The following is a 22,554-nucleotide window of genomic DNA, read 5'->3' on the forward strand; positions in this document are numbered from 1 at the left end:
GTGGCATCCTGTATTGCTCTTTTTCAGCCGGTAATATTAAAATAGAGACTCAGAGTGATGAAGAGAATGGGCGTGCCTGTGAAATGAATGGGGAAGAATGTGCGGAGGATTTACGAATGCTTGATACCTCGGGGGAGAAAATGAATGGCTCACACAATGGCCCAGGCAGCAAGGCTATGTCAGGAGTTGGAGGCATTCGACTTCCTAATGGAAAACTAAAATGTGATATCTGTGGGATAATTTGCATCGGTCCCAATGTGCTCATGGTTCACAAACGAAGCCATACGGGTAAGGCCTGCCATAGTTTTTCCTTTAGTTGTCAAGAATTGGCCACATATTAGGAACTTAAGACTTGTTTTCTGTGTCATGCATATGTTTCCTCTTGTAAGACAATGCAGTGTCACTGGGCACTTGGAACTCAGTTATTTTGTTACGCCATTTTGGACAGCACAGGAATTGAGATTTCGTCTTGATGGAACTCCATCTATTGGGCTAGAAATTGTGAAGTTTGTTTGGTTTGATGCTACATGAAAAATTCGAATTGTGAAAAAAAAATAAGAAATCTTGTTTAATTTCTAAGAATTGCTGAAGAAACTCCTCATTATGGGTTAATGATTATGAAAGTGATTGGCAAAATAAATGTTAAGGGAACTGTACTGGCAGTCTTAGTTAAAAAGGAGTTAATTTTACAACAAGTGTTTCATGAAGTAAAAACGAGTATTGTCACTGGTCAAATCCAGACCAAAGGGTTTCCATTGGGACACTAAAAGAGACGCATAAAGATGCTGTGCTCTGTATGGATGGCTTTTCATTATATAGTGCTGTGAATCTTTTTGCCTCATTTTTCTAATTCTAAATAGTCTCAAAGAGTGCAAAAAATGAAGAGGCTGAAATAAATGAAGAAGACCAGGGTGAGTCTCATCTTACCTAATACAAGTTGTCTAAAAATTAAGCTTCCCATCTAAACTCTTAAGTTCATCCATAGTCAAAGGAGAAGAACTGACTGTACTGTTGTGCCACACAAGTTACTTCTTTAAAAAAAAAAAAAAAGTATTTAGCATTTTTGCATGACTATTCAAATGAGAGGTAATTTTAAAATGTTTTAAAGGTAAGTATGAGCTGTCCAATAGTTAGATTCCACTAAATATTCATTTCTTTCTTCCACCACATCCCCGCAGTCATACTTAAGTGATTTCCCCAGAACTACTGAGGAGTGAGATTAGCAATGTTTTCAGAGTTTATAGGAGAAAATCCACAAAAAGACTCTGAGTGTTGTCCATCCCTGCTAGTGCTTGTATCTGTCATTGTAACTATGGCTGTTCAAGCTCTGAAAGGATGTAATCTGTTAATGTAACGTGGGTTAGAGATGTCCATAAGAAATGATGGTGATACTTAGCAATGCTGGTGCTACTTTGCAATGCTGCAAATTGCCTACTTAAAGTACTTTTCAATTCAGCATGATAAATCCCTCTGTCAGGGAAAAGTAGATAATTATCTTTATTGGAAAAGCCGCAACTAGTTCTCAGAAGAGACTCTACAGCCTGCTTCCTAGATGTAATAAAGTGCTTGTTGGTTGATTGTTTACTTTTTGGTTTTAATTTAATGTTAATATGATCCTTTAAAACTTAATGAAATGTGTTTGAAAAATGACTTGGATATGAGGCCTTTTAAACAGACCCACAGGCTTGAAGGGGACTCTGTAGTAATTGACATGAAATGTTGAAACTTCAAATGCACTTTGAGGTAGAACTCTTTGTGCTTGTTTAAGGAGGCCACTGTTTTACAGTGGTGCTGCTTCAGAGGATCCATTTGGGGTCCCTGAGGATCAGAGGCAGTCTTTGCACCAGGGCTGAATGACCTGTGTGGGGACACACCTGATTTTAGGGAGGTAGTGGGCAGAGCTGCCTTTGTTCCCAGTGTGCTGGTTGGTATCTGGCAGGCTGAGTCTTATCCTGAGGAGGATGAGCCGAGCTGCCTGTTCCTGCTGGCAGCGTCCTTGGGGGCCACAGCACTGGTCTCTCTGGCACAGACCTCCAGCTGCCCCAGTTCACTGGCAGAGGGACTCATGGTGCCTGCCAAGCATGCTTAGGCACTACTATGCAAGGGCTATCATTCCGAGGCTTCTGTGCAAAGCCAACAGGACTCTCTTTTTAATCACAGAACATAGTTAAAAACTGCAGTGGAAGAGCCCCATGGGCTGCACTTTACTCAGCAGGACCCCATTCTTTTACACTTAGCAAAGCTATAGGGGTGAAATTACACCCTTGAGCCCTTCCATGGAAAGAAAACCTTTGGGTTTCCTGCTGCCTTGCCATCAGCTCCACTCAACAGCCTCTTCAGGTGAGCTGAGGCAGTTTTTGAGGGGCTGGCAAGGGAGCGGAGGCTCTGAGATGGTACTTTAAATTAAAGGGACATCATGGGGAAACAGTGATTACTGCTTTTCCTTTCAGCTTTGAAAATTAAAGTAGAAATGGGATATACTATTACAGATGTTTAACTGACTATGCTGAAGCCCATTTCAATACATGCCCAGTGAAGAAGTAAGCCACTCAAAAGAATTACTTTGCTGCTAATTCATATAAAACCTACACATGTAGTGAGGTTTCCTTAAATAAATGCTTGATAAGTGAACAAGACTCTAGCACATGAAAGTGCCAAAATAAAATGACTGCCTGACCTGATAAAAGGCATAATTACTTTTAATGAATACACCTGCCAAGTGCAGATACGCAGAGCATCAGCTGATATTTCTGCCCACTCCTGTCTGCAAGCAACTGTACAGCACTGGCTGCTTCCTAGGACCTTACCTGTTGCTCCTCTCTGCAGAGCAAATCCCACTCACAGATGACTGACTCTCCTGTTGTTCCCCAAAGCTTTCAATACATTGTTTTTCTCTAGTGTACTGTTGTCTTGCTTGGTGTTTCAGAATAAGGAGATGTAGAAAAGAGAGAGAAGCCGTCTTGCACTTAGATTCAGGCTTCACTTGCTCAGCAAACGTGTGCATCTGTCTGTGCCTATATACACATGTGCATATATATTCCCTCCTTATATGTACACTCCTTAAAGTATACCAGCAACTTCACTTATGTCTTGTTCCTTGAGTCTGAACACCTCAAATTAATTTAGAAGACTAATGTCCATTGAATAGTAAGCTTTTTTTTTTTTTTATATTTTGTTTGTAGCTGCACACTGTGCAGTGAAACCCGCCCAGGATAGCCATGTGCTGTTCAGAATGAGTGAGAAAGTAACACAGAAAGCTGACTATTCAAACAAAAGATTCATTAAGCATTTTTTTTTCTACACCCCGTCCCTTCCCCATTTTGGGGAGATGGTCTCACACCCAGTAACCTTCCACCAGCACCCATCTCCATCCCAGCAGGGCTGTAAGCTGTGCTGGGCTCAAAAGGCAGGCCTTCCCCACCCCAGTACTTGCAGCATGGATGGCCAAGGGCGGCCAAGCTACATGTGGTTTCAGGGTCTTTCAGTGATGGTGGCATTTCCCTCTTACAGCAGCATTGAGTGCAGGTTCCCTTACATTTGATCTCTCTGTAAATTTTAAAGAAATATGCAGTACGCAGCAGTCTCATTTGAAATGTTCCATCTGTCTCTCTTCTCCATCCAGTGCAAGATTTCACCCTGTAATTGTGAGAGCTGTAGGCTGGAGATACATTGCATTCTTTCTTTGCTTTACATTTTGTTCCTGGAGTACCTTTACTACCTTTGTTTTCTGCTCTTACATTTCTCGACATAAAAATTACACAAATGTTAAAAAAGCTGGTTTTAGTAAGAATTAACTGTTTCTTCTGAATTTGTCCCCACCATGACTGTTTCAGTCCATTTCTGAAAAATACCTTTCACACTGAGTAAATGCCCCAAAAATTAAGCAGACAGACTTACCCATTTGCATTTTCCCCTCACAACTGCTGTGCATGGCTTATGAAGTACATTACAAAATCCTGTAAGGCTAATGCTGGCATTTTTGTGGGCCACCCCGGTCGAACCAGTTGCGGATATAGTTTATGAAAGAATATAGCTACTTGATGGACAAAGAAATTGAGCTCATTTGGCTTGACAGGGACTATGCTGAGCTTGAAGCTGTTTGACCACTGAAAATATTTTGCTATAAAGTAGGTTTATGTTACAGTTTGCTAAATGCTAAAGCTGCCAGCCCTGAAGGCAGAGTTTGTAGATTTTTGAGTTGCAACTGTGCCGCTGTCTGATTGATTTTTCAGCTGTTCTACTGCATTACTCAAAAGTCAAAAATGATCATGCTGCACATACCTGCACACATATGATCCTAGATGTGCATATGTGATCATTAAGTGAGAGAGAAGAAAAAATTGGTTAACTTGTTTGTGCTGGGGGGTTTTTTAAATACTTTTTCAGCACTGAAATTTAAAATTCAATGTTATTGTTATATAAAGAAAACCAAAACTAAGAACAGGTAATCTCTGGGCTGTTTCTAATGTTATCAATGCATTATAATTACTATAGCAGATTACGTTTATGCCTAAGAGAAACAGAATTCAGGCTGGTTTGACTGTTGAGGGCTGTGGAGAAAGGGGCATGCAGGAGCTGTTCCTGCTAATGGAGTGCTCTCATGTATAAATTTTCCTCTACTCCTATTTGGTACAACTGGAAACATGTTTTATTTCCCAGTGACTTAAGAAAAGACCACACCTATCTTAAACTTTTAAAAAACAACTATGAAAATAAATTGCCATATTGATTTTAGACAGTACTAAAAAGTAAACAACTGTCATATTCATTTTTGCAAAGGTTAGTTGATTCGCTTCCTTGATAATGAGCACCAGTTTAGACATTTCAAGGCTGTGTCTCTCCAAGTTTTTCCCTGTGTCTGTCCAAAGTTTAGACCAGCAGAGCCCCGAGTTCATAGCTTACCTAGAGAAATGCTGGGACTTTGGCAGGGAAGTACAAGGCTTCCTTTGCACTGTCTTAACTTCTGTGATTTTACTCTTTCTTTCTTTCTTTCTCTTTCTCTGTCTCTTTCCTGATTTGACTGCTTAGGGACAGACAGGTAATGGAGAAGAAATTGAAAGGGAAAATACAGGGAAAATGTAAATGAAAAGAAGTTATTATAACTGTTATAATGAAGTGCCTTTCATTTAAATACAAGAATGTAACGCTGAAATGAACTTGTGATCCTGAAATGCATTTTTAATGAGTTTCCTTTTTATTTTGCTGCTTCAGTGGCATATTTTAAAGACCCTTTGAAAAAAGCCACATTAAAAACCCCACCAAATGCCACAACATGCAAAATTGGATATTGGTTTATTCCAAAACTGCTGATCAGGAAGAGTGGCTCTTCAACACAAAATGTTGCAGTCACTTTATTTAAATGAGTTTGAATTTGCATTGTGATGTGCCATTCTGATTTAGAAAAAAAAAAATTAGATTTTCAGATCAAATTGACCCAGCCAGTGAAGCATTAAGAAACTGGCAGGTTTAGTCTGAAAGCCTCATGTTATATCAAACCTGCAGCCGGTAGAAGTCACAGAGCAGCAGTGAGAGAACAACTTTCTCGCTGAAATCTTTCTCTTGTTACCACATAAGATTTTTTTTTGTTCTCATGTATTTTCTCCCTCTGCCTGTAGGAGAACGCCCTTTCCAGTGCAATCAGTGTGGAGCCTCCTTTACACAGAAGGGCAACCTTCTGCGCCACATAAAGTTGCACTCCGGTGAAAAGCCCTTCAAGTGTCACCTGTGTAATTACGCCTGCCGCCGCAGGGATGCCCTCACGGGACACCTGAGGACCCACTCCGGTAAGCGAAGGTGCAGGACTGTCCGAGGGCACTCCTCACTCCACCTTCTGAGGGTACGGGAGCATTCGTGGCCACCAAGGCTGAGAGGGCTTCTCACTCTGAGGAGGCAAGTAGCCCCATCTTGGGATTAACTAAGCTGTGAGCGGCCCACAGTGTTTTAGCAGCAAATAAATGACTAAACACATCTCATGCTCATGATCCTCCACCAGAGGAAACACTTCTTTTTCCCACACTTCTTGTCTGATTAAAAGTTTCTGTATTAGGGTTTCGTCTTACGAACCTCATGTGGGTAATCCATTTAATGGAACTATGAACAAGAATCAAAGCCAGTGAATGTTTTAGGGTTTGGATGGCATTTATCTGCATATAGAGATAATATAATGTCTAAACATGGTAGGTTTTAAGTCACAAAGTCTCAAAAACCTCCAGTCTGGTAGTCATTCTTGGCATGAATACCACCTACAGCTCTTGGTTATTTGTTGCACCTCATTTTTACAAGTACTTTGAAAAAGAAAGGTGGGGAGGAGGGGGAGGGTGGGAGAGAGAAAGATAATAATCTTCAAAAAAAGAGGACTCTGCTAGAAGTTTTCAGTGTTTGGTCTCAATGGTGATATGGAAATCTGAATAAATATTTTTTAATAACTGCACTTTTCCATTACCACAAACCTCTCATTGTTCAACAGAAGTCATGGTCACATACCTCCTGTGAAGTAAAAAACAACTTAGCACCTTTAGAGTGCCTTTAAAAGCAGAATGTTTTCTCATCTAGTTTCCCAAGTGAAGCTGTAAATGTCATTTGGATAGGAGACCTCCAAAACACATTGCTGGAACTGACACTGGTAACCACTTGAGAGAGCTGGCCTTGGGGCCAAGTTCTGGGTAGCAAAAGGAGCATTCTCAAAGTGACGTTTTTGTATCACACAAAACTAAGCAAATGATTCTCCAGCACAGACATTGAGTACTGAGATCCCTAGTGCTGGACATCACAGATGTCCAAAATAATTTTCACTTCTGTTCAATCCTGGAGCTGTCAAGGAAAGCACATCTTTAAAATATTATTTTGCCTCCCTCTTCCTTGCTGTTATTGATTTTCATTGCTGCACAGTTTTAAACATAGTTTTTTATATACACAGGAAATTATACCTAGCCACTTTTGGCAAACTAAGGATTCTGTAGCTAAAGAGATAATGTATAAACTATAGATTATGTTTAGTTCCTGCTATTGGCAAATAGACATCATTACATTATAAAACAAGTAGTTTGCCTGAGCCTGATTTTCACCTGAGAATCTGTAAATACAATTTAAAAGTTAAGCTATGTAACCATCTAAAATTGTGAAATCAGATACAAGGTGACAGTCTTGTTATGCTAATACAGAAAATTTAGGTCCAGAAGTCCACGAAACCATATTGTTACTGGAAAACTCCTGGAACTACCTACATCTAGATTGGTGTGGTACAGAAAAAAAATTGTCATGCCATTTCTCTTGAATTTCAAGAAGCAGCAAACATGTGAAATCTAACATTGTCCTAAAAGGGTTTAGCTGGTTCTGGTTACATCAGAACTGACATCCAACCGTGAGCAGGTGTCTGTACCTAGAACACCAGTTCTACCATTTTAAGTCTCTGTGGGAGCTGGGCACTGAAGCAACTACGCTCAGACCTTTAAAGGTGTCTCAGTTTCTAAGTTGTGTGGATGCTGTTTTTTAAGATTTAATGTCGCAGTCCTTATCTGATGTGAATTGTCTGAACCAGCCTGCAGCACCCACAGAATTGGCCTGTTGATGTAAAGATACAGAGCTAGTTTTCCATTAGTTTGTTTGGGTTTTTCTAATTGACAAAATCTTTCCTCAGTTTCTTCAGTTCCTTCAGTTTACCATGGTTTATTTTCGGGGTGGGCTCATCTTACCACTATTAATATGCTGTTGAATGCCTCATCTGAATCTATTAATCATATTTTCTCCAGTTGGCAAACCCCATAAGTGTGGATACTGTGGTCGCAGCTATAAACAGCGCAGCTCTTTGGAAGAACATAAAGAACGCTGTCATAACTACCTGCAAACCATGAATATCTCAAGCAGCCTTTATTCAGGTAATAAATGTGTCCATTTGGGGACTAATGCTGTTCTGCCACATATGCAAAAAACCGGGAGTGCAAAAAGAACAGTAGTACCATTCGTGGCATCTTTTGCTTTGGGGAGCTATACACATATACCATAGGTATGATATCACATCTGCATTTATTCTGTATTTGATAAATATTTGTCTGTTGTCTCACTTTATGTAGTTCAAACAAAAAAACAAAATAAAACTCAAGCATGTAGCAAAATGCTTGCAAGGCCTGGAAAATGTCAGTTCACCCACTCAGGACAGTATGGCTACATGACCTCATCACCTTTCTTTTTTGCTTGGAGTTCTATATCACATCACTCTTGTGGATGTATTCTTAATAAAGACTTAATATTAGTGCTCTAGGTAGAGCTGTAGAATCTTCTGCATTGCATATCTCCTGCCCTTCCCAGGCACAGCTTAAGGGGCTTACTTGACCATTTGGACCAACTCATCTAACAAGGATGAGCCACCTGTCTTTCATCTCACTCATGCAAGCAAGAGGACATGAAGCCACTTTGACTGAGACAGTCCAGAAAGAATAATAATTTGTTAACAGCCTTCTTTCCCAGCTTCTCCTTTAAAAGAAGGGAGGTGAGAAGCTGTTGTGCTTCTCTAAGAGAAGCTTCTCTTATGAGGAAGGTAAAGTCTATTTTGTTGAGAATATCAAATCTAAAACTATGCCCAGAGTACAGCAAGCAGATATTTGTGGTTTGGTTTTTTTTTTAAGCAAAGATCTTAAATATCCATATGAGATTGATCACAGTAAATAACCACACAAAATCTCCTTGCACGTGCAGTTTTAGATAGAGAATATAATATCCAGCGTCTGTGGCAGAGTTTAAGCCCATCCAGTAAGTTAGATTTCTTGCATACCTCTTTGATCCTGTCAGTGTTCTTATTTGGTTTATCAAATTACAAAAATGGAAAAATGGAAAATTTCTTCACTATGAGAGTGAGTGATGGAGCAGTGGAAGGGGCTGCCCAGATGGGTTGTGGAGTCTCCTTCTAAGGAGACATTCAAAACCCACCTGGACGAGTTCCTCTGTGACCTACTCTAGGTGGTCCTGCTCTGGCAGGGCGGTTGGACTAGATGATCTTTTGAGGTCTCCTCCAGCCCTTAAGATTCTGTTGACCTATTTACAATAATGCCTCATTTAATAATTTCTATCTGAACAGAACCTGAATAGGTCTTTACATGCTATCAAATAATGTAAAATATATGCCCATAATGATAGTAGTGAATAAAGCTGAGAGAGCATGTTGGAGCAGCACCTCTTCTAATTTTATTGAGGGGCTGGAGAATGTGTAAGTAGAAAAGCTCAATATAATATACAGTAGGCAGCAGTACTTATTCCTTAAAAAGGTGATAGGATTTAGCAGCAAATATTCTGTCTTGGGATTTGAATTATCAGTGTCCAGTACGTGAATTTAAATGCCTGCATGTAGGACCTGTAGATCTCTACAAGTAGCTGAAGTACTACTGAGGTCTTAGTAAGCCGAAGTGGTCAGATTAAACTGGTGTCAGGAATTATAAACTATACTAAGAAATAATATCATTTTAGAGATGGACCTTTATTTATAGTAAATCATGACAGAAGAGCTTACACTAGCCTAGGACTAAATATCTAGGGGAATTCATGAATGCTTTGGAAGAATTACTTCTTCCTTGTATATACAGAAAGCATCCTATAAATGCGTATTTGGAGTGCTTTTGCAAATTAAAAACAAAATTAGAGGGCTAACTTCAGGGTTTAGAACTTGTGTCCTGCCAAAGACTTCACTTCTAAAAAACTTGAATACTCAGTTAATAAATTATGTTTCTAAAAAATGAAACTTTCCTGAAAATTTCCCAGTATTTTGCATTCTAATCTATCCTGCCTCAATGCAAACATACTATTTTGCCATGTTTACATTGTTTCCCTCATAAAGATGAAAGTGCACAATGAAACAGTTGAGAATGAGTGGGTGTCCTTCTAGCATTTTTAGTGCATTGTAAATTATATCTAAAAAAGCAAGTAGCTATACTACTATTGTTCTTATAATATTTCAAGGTGTGACATGGAGCTATTAGAGCAACAATTCAGGCCATTATTTTTTCTCCTCACTCTGGAAAAAGTTGGTATAAAAATCTGCTAAAGCATCTGATTTAATGTTCTGCTACAGAGGGATTTCTTTTTGCAGCATTTTTAAACTACTTTCTGCATTATACTTAGAGAAAATGTCAGTTGAAAGAACTTAAACTGCTAGAAGCTTTCCATTAGTTTGTAAATATGACAAACATAATTGAGAAACTGCTTAAATAAGAAAAAGATTCAGCAAAGAGGAGTAAGGAGGGCAACAAGAGGTTTTACTTATATTTTAACTTTTGTTTGCTTTCATTAAAAGAAGGAGCTTCAGCATGAAGTTAGGAACCTGCTGAATTCAATGGCAAAAATCTTATTTTAGAAGACTAGAATCCCACTGTCCATGTGAAGTTTTTGTCTTGGAAGCATTACTTGGAGTTTTGCATTTGAGTTGAGCAGAAGTGCGCTGAAGTCTCAACAGGCCTATATAAAAAAACAGAATAAAGAGTTTATGAAGTTCATAAAAGGTCAATTACAGTTCTTCAGTCACTTGTGGATTTTCCTTTGGAAAGTTTTTTTTTTTTCAGTTCATAGACATCAAATTACAGAAAAATAGTTCTCAAGTTGGTAGAAAATTTCAGACAGTTTCTGTTGCAAAGGCTGGAAATTAATAGTTTAAAAATTAATATTTTTTAAATAGCAATTTTAAAAATTTGAAAGTTGGATACGTAACCTACTCTCTCTTGAATTAATTAAAATGAAATGTTACCAAAGAGAAATTTCTTGATTACTTCAAGTTTTGACTAAAAATTCAATCTTTTGTTTCCCTGTTGAATAGGGTGCTTTGAAACATTCATTTAAGTTTCTGGAAGTCTTACCCAGGACAAGACGCTGCCATGTGCTTGTTCAGCGATGTCTAGATACCAATGCCCTTTAACTCTTCTGCACCTTCATGACCAAATTCTACTCCTATCTTCATTAGTCATAGTCTTTAGCATCTTTTAGGGCTGGGACTTAATCCCATGAGATTTCCTGTCACTGTGCTGCTGCAGTAGACTGAAGAGCAAGTTGTGTACTCTTCAGTCTGATATTGAGGAGCATTGCTGCCTGGGACACTTTCCATGTTCCTTCTAGTTATCCACCAGACCCTGATTTTGTGTCTTTCAGGAACAAGGAAACTTTCACAATCATCCTTGTATAGTAGTGGTATATTGCCAAAATAACATTGCAAAGCAACAGCGTGTTATTGACTATTGAGAAACACAAAAGTACCAAAGGGTTCAGTAAACCAGTGAATCCAGTGATAAATTCTCAGCAGGCACAGGAGGCAAAACATAGCAGAGTGGTGCACCTAATTGAAATTGCATAATCCGTCTAAAAATTATCTTTTGTTTCTCTCTTTAATAGCAACTCACAAGTTCAGGAAAAATATCCCTATCTCGGTAGCAAGTGAAAGAAAAATTAAACTCTTTCTCTCCTGTCTCTGACCTCTCTTGCCCGCCCCCAAAAAAAAGAAAAGAAAAAAATCCACAAACCCAGTTGTGCTGTGATCTTGCTGAACATCACCTTTCCTTTAGATGTTGGAAGTCAATACCTTTCCATCATTTTTTCATAGTCATTTTTTTGACGGTACATTTTCATACGTCTCTTCTGTTTCCGCAGGAAAATACTGAAGTAAAATGTAGTGAAACAGTCTCGCTTTCATAGAGCCTCACAGCTAAGCTCTTTTCTAATCCACAGTGTCTCAGCAGCAGGAGATTGGGGAACAGGTGCTTCACTATAGGTGTGATTATGGCAACTTTAAATAAGTTTAAAATTGTTTCAAGGAAGTATAGCAATTTTTACTAGGAGAAAAAAAGGGGAGGTGAGGAGAAGGGTTGGTGTAGCTTACAAATACATCTTCCACAGTTGGAGTTGAGAAGTTTGTCTTTTTTTCCTGCTGAAGAAGTGACAATCATCCAAGTGGTTCCACTAGAAGAGGTGCAGAGGGACGATGTGGGGTGACAGGTGGGAGGGGTGAGAAGATGAACTGCTTTGTGTCCAGCACAATGTTAGGACCTTATTTATTCACAGAAATGCAGAGTGGCTGTAAAACAAGGGTGGAGTGATTATGTTGCTGTTGCAGTCTCATTTTTTGTATCCTAAATGAGGGAAACATGAACATGTACAGAGATAAATCAGCATGAGGGACTTTGTTACCCCGAGTCAGAATTGTCCCATCTGTAGTGGTGAGCTTTTCCTTCCAGCTGGTTGGGAGCTAAAAGATATTAGCTGAGAAACAACCTGAACAGAATGGTTCCATTAAAATGGAACAAGTGTGCCTAACCCTTCTGATGTCATTTGATTTCAGCCATAAAAGAGGAAACTAACCAGAGTGAAATGGCTGAAGACCTGTGCAAGATAGGGTCAGAAAGATCGCTCGTGCTGGATAGACTAGCAAGTAACGTCGCCAAACGTAAGAGCTCTATGCCTCAGAAATTTGTTGGTAAGAGTTAAACGTTTGCTGTCTCCTAAAAATTAAAACAAAACCCAAAAAAAAATCTCACAGGATTTTTACTTTTGCTTTATGATTTTACTTGTTTTACTGAATTAGCAATATCTATCTATAAAAGCAGGTACAGCTACCTGTTGGGGTAAAAAAAGGCCATCAAACTTCTCCAGCATAAATTTTTGCATGTTTATTTTTCAACATCTGGAGATCAACTTTAAGTCTTTTTCCTGTCTTTTTATAATCTTTACGAGCCAGATCATTACAAGATCTAGACAGGCTCTTGAAGTTGCCTTAAGAACCCCTAAGACAGGAACAGATGTTTGCTATTGGGAAAGCATTTGACCACACTTTCAGGGTTAATTTTATTATCTTCTTGGATGACATCCAGATCTGGGCATATTGGTGTTTGTGAAAGGATTTGTGAATAGTTGAGCATAGTCTTGGTAATATTCTTCACCCCTTCATAAAGTGTGTATTTATACAGCCTAAAGTGACCACGGAAGTAAATAAACATGAGAATGAAAAGATCTTTGGGTACATTCTATAAGCAATGCAAATGCTTCATGCCCATTTGAATACAGTCATTTTTTGTCTTAACAAGGAAAAAAATGGAGGCTGCACCGCTGTTTGGTAAGCCACTAACAGAAGTGTTTCTATCAGTTTTGTAACAATGAGACTCCCATACAGTATTTTGTCAGCTATGGAGTTAGTCTTCATGAATAGAAACATGGAGATCAGATCAGGGCAACACATAGAATCATAGAATGGTAGGGGTTGGAAGGGACTTTTACAATTTTCTGCACATTCATTTATAATAATATTCCATGGGAGACAATCAGAGAAAATTGAAGTCTTTGAAACAAAAGACACAATAAGAAGGTCTTCAGTCAAAAGTCAAGGCAAGAAAAGACCAGTTTTTGTGGGACAGAAATTCCAAATATACCTTCTTTAATGAGGACAGAAAGGTGAAAGAAAAAGTAGTATTTTGAGACAAGAAAAGGGGAATCTCAGCTGTGCCAGGAGGAGCAATGAAAAGTTTGAAAATCCAAGACTGTTTTCAAGTTCAAGGTAGTCAAGGATAAGAAATGTTTATGCTTATAAAAGGATAAAATTGCAATAGAAGGAGTTACCAAAAAATATACCAACTATGTGAGGCAAATCTGGTTTCTTTAGACACTCTAGCAACTGATTGCATTAGGCAAAATAATCATTCTGTTAAATCTCCAGGAAGCACACAGTGTTAAAACTTAAAAGGTACTAGCAAGTACCCTATATATTATATATCTGTGGGTGTGGACTAGCTTTTTCGTTCTCCTTTTCACTCTGAGAAACAATAAAGACAGCCAGTTTAACTACCAGTTTTAGGAGGGCAGAGTTTCCTGTCAGTTAGTTGTTCAGGGTGTGGTGTAGGAAGAGAACCTACTGACAGCAGATATTTATGGAAATTTGCTAACCTTCAAAAGGACAAACTTTTCTGTCAAGAAAATACCTCCAAATCCTATCCTTTAGAATCCTCACCTGCTGCTTCATGTAATAGGTACATTCCTGATTAATACAAGGTTGGGCTGGCTGGCCAGGAGAGCATTTGGATAATAAAACATGTTTATTGCTCCTGTGGATTACCGTGCCATCCCAATCCCTGTCCTGAATTCCGGGAGGAAATGGTATCCTTCGTGTAAGAGAAAGACTGTCTGCTGCTTCAGTTGTTTTTCTGAAGGCTAAATTCATTACCTTTCAAAATTGAGATTAGTCACCACATTAAGACAGTTATCTGTAAAATTCTTTCGGGGGGGGGGGAGGGAAGGAAAGGAAAGGAAGAAAGTGCCCACATGCACTGAGTGCATTTTTACTATTTAGATACCTGCTGCAGAACCTTGAGAAGTGAAAACCTTGAAGTGCATCAAACCATTAGCAGTTTGAATCACTTATGCTCTAATAACCACAGAAATGAGCTATTACTTTTAATGAGTGCAAGTATTACCTGCATTGCCTAGATATAGAAATGATACCTGCCTTCCTCAAATTTGTGCCTGTATCAGAAACTTGGCTCAGAAACAAATTTTTGTTATGAGCATCTGATCCTTTCAATCCAACTACTGACTAATTATGCTACATAAAGCAAATACTATCCAAGAAACAGCTATTAAAATCGTGCCTTTTTGGGTGCCCAAAATTTTGTCTAAAATGAAGATGTCCCAGTTTTCAGTGGTATGGAGTGTCCAGGAAATATTTTTACCTCCTTGAGTCGAGGGCACACATTCGTATTTAGCACAGCTTTTCTATATTTAATTTGAGAGTCTTTCACAATGCCTATCCTGAATCCTAAGTCTCAAACTCTGCCTGAAAACTACAGCATTAAAAAGGGTAAATCTGGAAGAAAGAAGAAGACACCTCAGTAGAGGGGTGCTCAAACTCGCAGAACAGGGAAAGGAAACAAGAGGAACCAAAAGCTTGTGCAGGTCAGCTAGAAGCCATCTGTACCCTGCATCCTTTTTGTGCCGCCATGGTGCCTAGATTTTCTCTGCTTCCAGAGCATGGCCAAACTCGTATGAACCCAAATCTTGTGGGAAATGCAGGCAGCAGCACTTTCTACACTTTAGCCCCATCATTGCAGTAGTGTCATGCTAGAAGTTTTCTGAGCTCTTCGCTGACTTTGTATAGTCAATTTGAGTAGAAACTGGGTGGGAAATTGTTGATAAACTACTTTGCAGATCTTGCAGTACATTTTCCACGTTCCTATTGCCAATTCTTTTACATTTCTTTTTGGTCTTTTTAAAGCCTATCAGCAAATGGCCTGTTGATTAGGAAATTGTGACAACACCTCATAGAGATATTTGTGTCTTTCAATGAACTTCCCAAGACCTGCAGAGCTAGAAAATCCATTTGGACTGTAAATGATGTGTTATTGGTAGTCCCTGGGAACATGTAGGATTTTTTTATCCTTTTGCATTTGCACAAATCTACTAGGGACTTGATAATAATGTTGATGGTTTACACTGAGAAGACTGTTCAGGTTCATAAAAATCAGCATCTGTGCATTTAAATAGTTCTCCAATTCCTAACTTTTACTTTCTATGTCCTGTCTATTAAGGAATAGTCCTATCTATTAAGGAATTTAGAGAAATTGTAGTAAAACTCAGTGTTCAATACTAGGCTATCCAGCTAGAGACACATTATGCAGTCTGATTTTTTAAATAAATAAGAGTCCTCCCTTAATTTTGGCATCCCAAATCAGAGTCAAAGTTACAAGTAACAAATAATCTTGCTCTATATATAGCTTTTTACCTCATAGGAAAAATAAATCCCAATAACAAATGCACTTAAATAGTTCTTGGCTGCTCCTGGAGATTAAAACTTTCTGACACAAAATTTCTAGGAACATGAGTAGCATCTGGCAATGTGTCTAACATGGCTTATTAAAAAAAAAAAAATTAAAAAAAAGGAGAGGGGGAGGGGGAGTGGTGGCAATATGAGAACATTTTGTGTTGATTTTTGTCCAAAATTACATAGGAGCACATTGCTAATGTAGGTCGGTTGTAAGAAACTGAAGGTCTAAAAATAAAGCATACAATTTCCAGGCTAAAATTGTAATATTTTAGGGAAAAATACTGATAATATGTTTCATGCTCTGAAACATGAAGGTGTGGCTTGCTGTTACTGTGCTGGTCTTTGCTAACCACAAACTACAAGGAGGCAGCTGAGGGAGTCCAGATAGAAAGGAGAAAGAGGATGAAGCACTCGACCTGTAGCTCCTACTACACATCCTGCAGATTTTGAGAATCTGTTTTTCATTCTAAAGACCTCAAATTATTTTGCAGATTTAAAAAAACAACTGATCAACCAACCATTTATCTGACCAGCCATATTAGAGAACTATGAATATCTCAGCTGAATTTCAGAGGTGGATTTGATCATCTCTTTTCTTCTGTGAGGCTGTTTTATGATTCCACAATATTTGGCTAATTATGTAGCAATCAGCCCTCTAACTCCTGACTGTTTTTCACTGCAGGTGAGAAATGTCTGCCCGATCTTCCGTACGATGCCACCACAAACTATGAGAAGGAGAACGAGATCATGCAGACACATGTTATAGACCAGGCCATCAATAATGCCATCAGTTACCTGGGGGCAGAGTCCCTGCGTCCCCTTGTCCAGACACCACCAGGTGGTTCTGAGGTGGTCCCTGTCATCAGCCCCATGTATCAGCTCCACAAACCTCTCGGGGACAATCAGACTCGCTCCAACCACACAGCTCAGGACAGTGCAGTGGAAAACTTGTTGCTGCTTTCCAAAGCCAAATCTGTCTCCTCCGAACGAGATGCCTCTCCCAGCAACAGCTGCCAAGACTCAACAGATACAGAGAGCAATAACGAGGAACGCAGTGGTTTAATTTACCTGACAAACCACATAGGTCCTCATGCCAGAAACGGCATCTCCATAAAAGAAGAAAACAGGCCATATGATGTTTTGAGGGCAGGTACTGACAATTCCCAGGATGCTTTCAAAGTGATCAGCAGCAATGGAGAGCAAGTGAAAGTTTACAAGTGCGAACATTGTCGAGTGCTTTTCCTAGATCATGTGATGTACACGATCCATATGGGCTGCCACGGGTTCCGCGATCCCTTTGAATGCAACATGTGTGGCTACCACAGCCAGGACAGGTACGAATTCTCTTCCCACATAACTCGAGGGGAGCACCGTTTCCACATGAGTTAAAACAGCCTCCACAGCTACATTACTGGAGCTGCATGAGCCACAACAACAAAGCACAAGTCAGCTGGACAGTAAAAGTAACAAGAGAATCAAATGTTCAGTTATCTTCTCTCACAAGAAAATATTTCTCCTTTTGGTAGCATGCATTGCAATTCAGTTTTCTAAAATGAGTACTTAAGTTTTTACTGAAAATGTTTAATCCCAGAAAAACTTTTAGTAACATTAAATAGGAGCTTTTGTAGTTACATAGCTGAAAGTCCTTCCCTTAACTGATGCTTTTTGCAAACCTCCCTTGCCAGGACTGTTGCCCACATGCAGGATGCACCCCGTGGACAAGGATGCAACAGGCAGGAGTGGCCAAGCTTTCTCTCTTAAAACTCTGAGGGGCTCTTAAACCAGATGTATGGGTTTTGACTTTCTGTTATTATTATTTGACTCTTTTTGGAAGATTAAACTCAAGTAAAGATGGAAGGCCCCATCTCTGATAACTTCACAGACAGCTGAGATGGGACAGGACCCCACAACCAAGGGGTTCCTAGTTGCTTTGGTGGTAAAAAGTAGAACATTTCCACCTGCAAGGTTGCTGCTGGTATTGACGTCATGGCATGCCTTGTTTGTGTCACTGGGCAGGTGAGCAGGTATGTGAAAGACAGAAGAAACGCCCTTGTAATATACTCTGTGAAGTATGAGTTGCATTTAATGTGTAGAAAAAGAGTATTGTTCACTCTTCTTTGAATAAATGTTTTCTTTCCCTATCCAATAAAACCCCACTTTTCGTTAAGCAAACCCTCTGCGTAAACAAGTTACACTGTATTTCATTTTTCTTTCTTTTCTAAGTTTTAGTTATTTAGAAAAGTATAATGTACAGTTGATAAAAGCAATAGCTAGAAATGTGTGGGGAAAGTCTCCTCATGCACATTTTGCCTCTTTTTAAACTGGCTGGAAAACAACCAATTGTCCCTCTCTTACATATGAAAAAAAACACCACTAAACATTTTGCTGGCACAGAAGATGGTCTATTGTAGATTTTGTGGCTCTATTTGCAAGTATTGCACTTGATTATTTTTAAAGTTCTGAGCTGAATTAAACCAGCCCATAGAAATTTGTAGGCTTTTCCTTTTTTCCTGCCACTTGCTGTTTGATGAGAGACCAAGCTCTGTAAAGGTGCTGAGAACCCTGGCTTCCTATTCAACAAATCATTTCACCGTATGCTTAAAGTTAGCTTTACTTCAGCGGAACTAAAGATTAAAAAAAAAAAAAAAAAAAAAAAAAGGATGTTTGCTGAATGGAGACCAGAGCCTGCAGCACTTTGCAGAGTGCAGTAAAGTCCACCAAAAAGCTTTCTCCATGGCTGGTTCTGCTGCAGATACTATAACTTCAGTTAGAATAAAACATTCTGAGATTAATAGATTTTAATCCCAAACACAGCTGATATTAAAAAAACCACCTTTTTTTAAAGCTTCTACTTAACTTCCTCTTCCAAATAGTTCATTCTTTTCTCTGAACAGCCTCATACTTCAAGATTAGGAAAAAAAAAATTTGCAGCTGCATAAACATCTGTCATCGGTGCTGCAATACTTCCTGGCAACACTCATAAAAATAAGCCATCTTATTAACTTAATATATAAATACTTGCATTCTGCATCATAAGTCGTCATTCTACAATAAACACAATCATATAACCAACAGGACTAACAGTCTTGTCATGCAGTTACATATTCTCCATTCACAACTGCAGGCAAGCACATTTATTTATTATAAAATGCAATATTTATTATAAGATGCAATGGCAGCATGAACGCTTGTACCTAAACCAATTTGGCCTGATATGTGTAGCTATATTTGATTTACATTTCCTATATATACATACTATTACAGACACGCAGAGTTTCTCCTTCTGCTTTCACTTTTGCAGGTGTAAGTCAAGAGCAACAACACTGAAGTTGTTAGAAGAAAGATACTGATGAAATATTGGATTACAGATATATGGTTTTACAATCTCCCATCTTAACTTACCATGCCACCGGCAAGACCCTTCCTTCACATGACAGTGTGCGCATAGAGGTGACTGTACTCTGACCATGCCTGTGCCAGAGCTTTGTCACCAGATGCGAACGCCATGTATGGATATCCGTAGATGCACAGACATACCCACAGCAGTGAAAACAAATCACTGGTACATGTTAGGTAGGCTCGTACATGCTGGATAGCCAATGACTCTCCCAAAATGAGTAAACTACAGACCCAAAAGTGATCCACTCTACTCCTACATTATAACTCAGTTGCCTCAAGAGACATATTGCTTGTTACCTTCCAACCCCAGACACTGTGCAGGGAGTGGGCACAAGAGATCATTGGCTGCTTTCATGACCCAGCTATGGTTTCCTCATCAATGCCCACTATGCATTCATATTTGAGACAGACTGCTGCTGACAACCAGGTATTACCAAATATTTTCTATAGGCATGATCTGAAGATGACCTTCAAGTAGGAAGCTTATGGTGATGATTTTTTTTTTTTTTTAAATAAAGTTGAAATGGGTTCATTTTTTTCATAGCTGGTAGGTAGAGATACATTCAGCTGTTCTCACCCCTCTCCACTTTTGATTGCTACCAACCCAAGCAAGATGGGACAAAGCAACTTCCCAGCTCTGCTGCAATGTCCCATGTGAAGCTGGATGTTGGCTGTACAGAAACATTCTGCTTTTATTGCTCTTAGACCTCTTTCCTACCATCTTTAGATGTAGGCCACTATATAATCCATGCCATCATTTTTTTAAACCCTTTATTTTTAAACACCCCAACCTCTAAAGGGTAGGGGGACAGAAGTTACTCAGGTAGTTTTGTTTCTTTGCTTTTACTAAAACCCAACACAAATAAAGCCACGTTCATTAACTGTGTAAACAAGTTCCAGTGGAATTTAAGACTGCCTTGAACTTAGCTTTTAAATGTGACTTCCAACTACTGGGTAGGCTCACTGCCTTTGCAACATCTCTGTGCACACACGCACGTGTATGAGTGTCTGTGTCACTTTTCTTGTTGACATGCACATGCCTTACCTGTGGTTTTTGTGTATCATTAATATTTTATATACATATGTATGTGTGTGTGGGTATATATATCTAAAATGGTTCGTATGACATTATGATGCATTGTCAGTCACAGTGGGTTTGTTTCCTGGGTCTGGAGTTTTCTTATTTATATTATAACAGAATATGTTGATGTTGTATATATTAGAGTACTGTAGTATAAGTATATTAAGACACAGTGTACCAGAGGGTGTAGTCTAAAGGCAGGAGCAAACAGTATCCTCCGTGAAGGGTTGGGGTTTTTTTTTACGTTTGCTTTTTTGGTGGGTTTTTGGTTTTTTTTTTTTTTTTTTGCACAGAATCATCTTCAATTTGTTTAGAAACAAATGTTTCAATAATTTCATTTATGAACAGATGCAAAGATGCCAAGAAAATAGGAAGTTATGTGTGTGTGCATTGAAACAAACTATGTCCTCAGAAAACTTGTTCAGTGTAATCTCCCACTTTTTTTTTTTTGCTTCGGTGCAATACCCTGGTATGGTTTAGTTGAACCCTAAAACAAATAAATATGGTGAATAGCTTTAAGTAACTATCTGTTTTTAAAAAGTGAAAAATAACTGCTTCCCAGCCCTTCCTCAGGCACTGCCTTTCTAAACAGAGGAGTTGTGTTTACACACTTTCTTTTTGCTGTGATTTTTATATTGTAACTTCATTTTTCTTTGAGAACATTGTATTTAAAAAAAAAAAAAGCAAATTTCATAAAAATTGGAAATGTTATTAAATTATGTCTGCAATGTGAGATGTGTCTTTTATGACAAGAGAACCTGGTAAAAACCGAAAGCCCAACTCCAGAATATTACTGTCAGTCTCCTGGCAGGTGCAGAAGCTTTTTGGTAGAGCTGCAGGCCCTGTGTGTGGTGGGTGGTGACTGTGGGCAGTGTATGGTGAGGTGCAGGTAGACAGCTCATGCACGACCTGTAGCCCACACCCCCATGACTTCATCCTTCTTGTCCTTGCAACCCATCTTCTGTGGCCAAAAAAGCCACTCTGCACCCTCACCAGTTACATGAAGCAGCCTTGCTATGGCAGCTCCAGCTGAAGATCAAGTCTTTAACTGGCTACCTCCTATCCAGTGTCCCTGGCCACAAAACTCACATAGCCCCTGCGAGCAGCTGACTTTGACAAGGTCATTTCCTTTGCAACCCTCTCCTCTATCCCTTCCCTCCCACCAGCCGGCTGAAGTCATTACAGAACACAATTACTTCTGCATGTAGAGTCATGGTAATTCGAAATAAAATACTGAGAAATTATTTCTACTATTTGCCATAACAAAGGTGATTTCTCTGCAGGTGTCCCCGTTTCTTTCAGATTCCAGCACAGTAAATTTCACATTGCATATTTAATACAAACAAGAATCATTGTTTTGCTTAGAAAAAGCACCATTTATAAAGTTTTAGAACCATTTCCATTTGTAAAACTATTATTATGAATAAAATGAGATTAAAGAAAAAACATTCAAACTCTAATGGTATTGCAATAAATTCATTTCCAGGTTCCCAAAATCTAAATTTTCTTTAAGTTACTGTATATGGTTTCAACATAATATATTGCTACTTTTCTGTAAAAAGGAACCTTAAAATGTACTAAAAATTCTTGCATTCACCATCACAGGTAAATGAAATTATGAGCTACAAATTTCTGTTTCAGCTGGTAACTTCTGCAAAGTAAATATGATCTGTTTAATAATAATCATCATCATCACAAAAGTAGAACAAATGTAATATTCTCAATCAATGTTATTAAATCTTTTAACTAAAGCAGAGGCATCCAGAGATTTAAATGCAAGTCTGGGTATCTATCTATTAAATGTCAAAGATATTCTTAAAATAATCACATTTATATTTTTCCTACTCCAATAGCTTGATTAAACTACATCAGAAACCATCAAAGGTGCCAAGATACTAATTGTTATACAGACACAAAAGTGTGACTGCTAGGGGTGAGTATTTTCAGCCTCAAGTCCTCAAAGAGGCTTCCTGATCAATATATAAGCATCTAAACACCAAAACAGTAGTAAGATGTGCTCAGCAACTAGCATTTTCTAGTCAGTCTTTGAAATCAAGAAATACACTCAATACACAAGATCCTTGTAGTAGATACCAAAATGAGAACTCGGTGGCAGGCCTGAAACACACAGATCTGAGAATTCAACAATTTCCTTTGGGGGTGGGGGGAGGGAATCACTCAACATCTTATTTGGGGAAAAGGGGTTAGAAATGCTCCTGACTTTTCCAATGCACTGGTTCTGTTGGCTTGTGAGATGGTCAAGAATAAAGGAGAAGCTTTCACTGAAAGCTTTGGGTTT

General features: G+C 38.8%; 1 protein-coding gene across 11 annotated transcripts in view; it reads left to right on the top strand.

The window, feature by feature from the left end:
* The window catches only part of IKZF1 (IKAROS family zinc finger 1), a 69,088-nt gene extending 48,546 nt beyond the window's left edge, over positions 1-20,542 (top strand). For 8 of the 11 annotated variants that reach the window (XM_061994736.1, XM_061994734.1, XM_061994733.1 and 5 more), the window contains 5 exons: positions 28-288; positions 5,616-5,783; positions 7,749-7,874; positions 12,308-12,442; positions 16,458-20,542. In XM_061994736.1, the coding sequence (XP_061850720.1) occupies positions 28-288; positions 5,616-5,783; positions 7,749-7,874; positions 12,308-12,442; positions 16,458-17,164 (1,397 nt within the window). In that variant the 3' untranslated portion in view covers positions 17,165-20,542. The remainder of the gene's footprint in view (positions 1-27; positions 289-5,615; positions 5,784-7,748; positions 7,875-12,307; positions 12,443-16,457) is intronic. The other 3 variants (XM_061994740.1, XM_061994741.1, XM_061994742.1) reach the window with 3 other exon arrangements.
* The last annotated feature ends 2,012 nt before the right edge of the window (positions 20,543-22,554 follow it).

This window comes from Colius striatus, chromosome 4, assembly GCF_028858725.1.
Source record: "Colius striatus isolate bColStr4 chromosome 4, bColStr4.1.hap1, whole genome shotgun sequence".
Classification (NCBI taxonomy): Eukaryota; Metazoa; Chordata; class Aves; order Coliiformes; family Coliidae; genus Colius; species Colius striatus.